General features: G+C 48.8%; 1 protein-coding gene across 1 annotated transcript; it reads right to left on the bottom strand.

Moving 5' to 3' along the window:
* Positions 1-3,496: 3,496 nt before the first annotated feature.
* Positions 3,497-5,449, bottom strand: C3H3orf80 (chromosome 3 C3orf80 homolog). Its single transcript, XM_053310401.1, has one exon. It carries the CDS (start codon positions 4,813-4,815, stop codon positions 4,177-4,179), a length of 639 nt encoding a protein of 212 aa, XP_053166376.1. The 5' UTR covers positions 4,816-5,449; the 3' UTR covers positions 3,497-4,176.
* Positions 5,450-5,785: the final 336 nt, after the last annotated feature.

Raw genomic sequence — 5,785 nt, 5'->3', positions numbered from 1 at the left:
ACCTTTTCTCTTCTGCCTTTATGCTGCAGTTGGCAGATATGCATACTCTGCTTCCAGCACTGAATTACGTGTTGGTTCCTTCCCCCCCGCCGCCCGCCCCCCATGCTTCCAGCAAGCTATCTTTTTTTAATAAAATAAGCATTGCTTTTTCTTTGATGCAACTGTGAATTCATACAGCACTTTTATAAAGAGTTCAGTCAGTTTTCTCTAAGTTGCAAAACAGTTTCTGGGGAGAACTGGAGGATTGTGGCATCAAACATGATCCATTGCCTTGCTGGCTTCTGCTTCTCTGATTTCCCCTGAGCTCAGCCCAGGAAAGAAAATGGCATGTCTAACAACAATGTAGCCACCTAATGGTGCAGTGGGGAAATAACTTGCCTAGGGAGCAAGGGGTTGCTGGTTGGTTCGAATCCCTGCTGGCATGTTTCCCAGACTATGGGAATATATCGGGCAGCAGCAGTGATACAGGAAGGTGCTGAAAGGCATCATCTCATACTGCGCGGGAGATGGCAATGGTAAACCTCTCCTGTATTCTGCCACAGAAAACCACATGGCTCTGTGGCCACCAAGAGTCGACACAGATTCAACAGCAAAACTTTACTTTACTTTAACAACAATGTGGTGAGAATGCTTCCAAAAGGCAACATCCCTTGGCCGACCTCCAGACGAATGTTGCACCTGCAAAGTGAACAAAGCTGCACTCGTGCAAGAATGTTGTTTAGCTGTGTGAAGACACAGGGATGTTTGAAGTTGCACTCTGGCACAAAAGTTCCCTGCAAAACATATGAGGAAGATGTTATACAGCAGGAGGCTCACCGCCTTTCAGCGCAAGCACAAACCATTTGTGCTAGTGCCACAGTAGTCTGGAATGCAAGCTCTTGACTTAGCACTGACTAGCACAACATCCTTGCACTAGCGCAAGGTGTTTGCACAAGTTAATCTGGACATTATTTATTTATTTAGTGTATTTGTTGTATATCCCCCCCCCCAACTTGCGTCTCTGGGCAGTTTACAACTACAACACAATTAAAACAGCAGTTAAAACATAAAAACAGTTTGAAACAAAATTCACATTTAACATCCAGTTAAAAGCCTGGGTGAACAATTGCATCTTAAGCATCTTCTTAGAAACCGTATGAGATGGGGAGGCTCTCACTTCAGCAGAGAGTACATTCCAAAGCCTCAGGACAACAGACAAGGCCTGTTCCTGAGGCATGTCCCTCCTGGATGATCTCAAGAGGCGGCAAGGCTCATTACGAAGAAGGCATTCTCTTAAATGTTGGTCCTTTTTTTTAAGGATGGCTTAACCCAAAGAAAACAGGGGCTCCCGGGGTTAACTGGTCCCCGAGGTGGGGAGAAACCAGAACCAGGCGTAAACTTCAGCTGTTCCCTGCAACTTTAATCTGATAGAGAGCCCAGAACAGAGCAGAACTAACATACACTGGAAGATACTTCTAGCTTGACTGACACCATGTGAAAACTGAGCGTGTTTCAGATCAGGTTTAAGATCCATATTCAGTGAACAGAAGCAGTAAAATTGCCCCAATTTTCTTGCTTTCTTTAGCATGGTGGGCACACCATGCAAGTTAAAGCATGCTCAGAATGCAGTTCACATCATCTGTGACTTTATGGGTTGAAATGGTTTTTCCTGGCCAAAAGCTGGTGGAGCTATAGGCCAAACAATGCATTACTGGCAGCCCACCGTACATCCAATGTAATCCTTTGAGGAATATGCACCCACAGAAACAATTCCAAACACCTTCCCATGGATGCAAAACATTATGTCAAAATTGGTTTATTGTCCATTCACAGGCCTGTTAGGGCTATAATCCACACTTCATTTGCTCTGGAATACTCATTTGCGTGGAAAACTAAACCCAAGTACTTATAGCTCCTAACCTGCTCAACCCTTCTCCCATTAATTTGCTGGAATATCCCATTTTAAAAACCTGGACTGTTCTCAACAAGCAGATTGTGTAAAGGCCATCTTGCGGCTACAGTCTTCAGATCAGCATGCTATAATGGAAGTGAGTGGCCACAAACATTTGTATATGCTATCTTTTCATGTTTGCTCCTGTTTGCATTCTGCCTTCTTTTTAATATGAAACTACTAATTTCCATCTTGCTCAAAAAAGCAAAGGTGAACATTGGTCCATCTAGCTCAGTATTATCTACTCTGACTGGTAGCAGCTCTCCATGGTTTCAGAGAGCAGTTTTCCCCTAGCCCAAATGAACCCAGGCCCTTCTACATACAACACAGATGTTCTACCACTGAGCTATAGTCTCACAGGATAATCCTTTCATTAGGACCCAGAACAATAGGGTAATTCCTTTGTTAGGACCAATGAAAACATTGCAAGGAACTGAGCAAGGCTTTGAATTCATCATTCATTCACTTCACTTCAGGGCGGATGTTCAGCCAAAACTAAAGAAAACAAAAAGTGAGGAGAGGGGGAAGAAAAAGATTCTATATGGGGCAAAATGAATACACTCTATATAGTCCAGTCCTAAAACTAAAAAAAGGGAGATGTTCTGCACTATGTAGGCCGAATGTAACTCTAACATAACACGTACTAATCTAATCTGTAGCCCTTCTGTTATAAAGAAACAAAGTGAAAGTGAACAGATCCAAGGATGGCATCCAAGGATGCTTTCTGTGGTCTAGACAGAAGTGGGAACATCTCTTCCTGTTAAGCCTCTAGTTCTTCTCACTCTTTTGGAAGCTGTGCACACTCCCCCCCTCTCTCTAGCACCGGAGGGCACATCTCCCCAACTGTGTGTACACACCTGTGTGTTTTTATAGCAGTGTGCTTGCTATCCCCCTACAACAAAACTTATTGCATTACATATGGCTGGAATTGCACACTGCTATTATTCAAACAGGACTAATGCTCAGGGGGGATTGGGAGAGATCCCTGCCTGAAATCCTTAAGAGCTCTGCCAGACAGCGTAGACAATACTGAACAAGAGGAACTAGTGGTCTGACTCAGTATAAGGCAGCTTTCTAACCCAGGGTTTTCACTGCAGTACAGTACTACTATACTGCAGTGAAAACCCTGGGTTAGAAAGCTGCCTTATATAGAGGCCACCTAATGGCACAGTGGGGAAGTAACTTGCCTAGGGAGAAAGAGGTTGCTTGTTGGTTTGAATCTCAGCTGGTATGCTTCCCAGACTACAGTAAATGTCTATAACGGGCAGCAGCGATATAAGATGTTGAAAGGCATCGTCTCAGACTGCGTGGGAGATGGCAATGGTAAACCCCTTGTGTATTCTACCAAACAAAACCACAGGGCTCTGTGGTTGCCAGGAGTCGACACTGACTTGACAGCACAACTTTACTTTACTCTACAGTACTACTATTCTGGAATTGCTCACTTTAATACTAGCAGTCAGTGAAAGGATGGATGATCATTTCTGTTCTCTTCAGAGGTATTTCCCCCCACAACACCACCCATACTATCACCACCAAATCTTTCTTAATCGAACCATCCCAAAATCCCAAAGAAAGTAAAAGCAATTATTCCAAGGACCCCAATACAGACTGTCGGCCTTTCTCCTGACTAGGAAGGCAGAAAACATTTCAACTAACTTGAGCCGAGTTTCCCCGCAAGTAAATAACCACAAGCGACGTCTTCCAGGATTTTAATCTGCAGCAAAAAGAGGTTAACAAAACAGGGCGTCCCGTCTCCTCGGAAGGGCAGAAACCTAATCAAACCTTCTGGCTCCTAGTTCCGAATGCGTCCAACTGAATGCATGCCACACATTAAACTAGGCACTTATAATCAAAGATACAATCATCATTAGAACCTTGGGCGTGAAGGCCGGCGGTGCTAGGGGGTGAGGGGGGTCGGGGGGGAGAGGAAAGGGGTTTCCTCAAGGCAGACCGCGAGCGCTTGCTTCTTCCACTGCTCCAGTTCACCTTCGTGGGTGCAACCTTGCAAGAAGGCACGAGGAAAGGCCAAAGGCCCCGTTCGTGTCGCCTCCTCCCCCTCCCCCAACTCTCTTGGCAATCTTTGCAGATCTCTCTCTCTCTCGGAAGGGAGGAAAGGCGACTGCTTGCCACCACCGCCGGCGGCCACGTGGGTAGAAGCTCCCTTGGGAGATCAGCTCCAGGGTGGGATGGAGAGAACAGAGGAGCAAAGGGATGGCCTGGTGCGGGTGGGGGGATGCTCCTCCTCAGCTGCCCGCTGACCAGCAGTCCAGGTCCGCGAGGCCTCTGCCCGCCCCTGTGGCCAGGCTGGTGACGGGCAAGACGCCGGGCTGCTGGAGCCGCATGGATTCCTCGTACGTGGGCAAATACTTCACCTCCTCGTAGCTGGGCAGCTGCAAGAAGACGGGCGAGACGATGTGCAGCAGAGGCGGAGGCGGCAAGTCCCGGCTCCGGCTATCCAGCAGCGAGTCCTGCGAGGTGGCGGCCGTCACGTTGAGCGGGGTGCCGCCGCCTCCGCGCGAGTCGAGCTCTCCCTCCTGCTCCTCCCCATCTTCCTCTTCCTCCTCGTCCTGCTGCCCCGGGCGCCGGCGCCGCCGGTTGTGCCTGCGCGGGCTGGGGCAGATGATGCGCTGCAGAAAGTAGCCGATGGCGAAGAGCACCAGCAGGATGAGCAGCCCGGAGAGCTTCCGCACGAACCAGCCCACGTTGTCCAGGAAGGTGTGAAAGGGCAGCTTGCAGCACTTGATCTCCGTGTAGGTGATGTTGCCAAAGCGGCAGCAGCGCTCCTGCTCCCCGCACTTCAGCTCCCCGCAGCTCCCCTGGCAGGGCGGCCAGAGCAAAGCAGCCCCCAGCGCCAGCAGCCCCGGGGGGAGGCCGGGCACCATCCTCCCCCCGTCTAGTTCCCGCGTCAGTAGAGGGCAGGAAGAGGAGGACGGGGATCCCTCGGGTCCTCCACCATCGCCCGACGGCTCCCCTTTCCCCCTCCCACCTTGCCACCCCTTCCCGCTTGCTCACCGCCCTTTGCAAACTCGCATCTGGTTCGCAACTCTTGCGCGGGGCTTTGCCACATCTAATGCAAAAAGCAGCCCCTTCACGCTGAGAGACAGCCCTGGAGAGCAGCGAGATCTCCTCCTTTAGCCCAAGAGTCCGGCTCCCGGGTGCTGAGGTGCTGGGCAAGTCCTGTTTGCAAAGACAACAGCAGCAGCCTGCGAGGCTGGGTCCTGCAGGCGAGAGGCGGGAAAATCTGGCATGTTATGTTAGCAGAAGCGAAAGTCCCTCGGTGCCGCAGGAGGCAGGGCAGCAGGGAAGGGGTTAATGGATCCGAACGGCTCACTTTTTGCAGCACTTTAATCTTTATTAATATAGCTGTCGTCGTTCTCTCAAAAGAAAAGAAGCACAAAACAAAACACAAAAACCCGCGCTTCCCTCCCCTCAGTTGATTGAGTTCCTATGCTTAAGTGATTGGATTTCCCTATGACCGTTATTTAAATTTACTTGCTACTGGGATTTGCTTACCATATTTCTGGTTTTATTTCTGATTAAAAATTGATGATAACCATTTGGCTGATGTTAATGGGCTTAATGCAGCTCCTCTTCCATTAGGGAGTTTGGGAGTCTGTGATTTTTCTGGCTGGGTTCCTGCCTGTACAATCTGAGCAGGAATGGTTGGTTTCTATTTTTCTGGAGAATAAATATAAGGGACCCTTAGGAAAGTGCGGCATCAAGACATATAATTTCTTTAAAGCACCATTAACGTTTCTGCAACTACAACTATTACTGCTGCTACTATGCTCACAGTGACTGTTACACTTTATAGAGTAACATAATGAACCACCCAGAGGTGGAAGTTTGGGT

The sequence above is a fragment of the Hemicordylus capensis genome, chromosome 3, assembly GCF_027244095.1.
Source record: "Hemicordylus capensis ecotype Gifberg chromosome 3, rHemCap1.1.pri, whole genome shotgun sequence".
In the NCBI taxonomy this organism is placed as follows: Eukaryota; Metazoa; Chordata; class Lepidosauria; order Squamata; family Cordylidae; genus Hemicordylus; species Hemicordylus capensis.
Note: the sequence above shows the minus strand (reverse complement) of the source record. Positions and strands in the feature narration are given on the sequence as shown.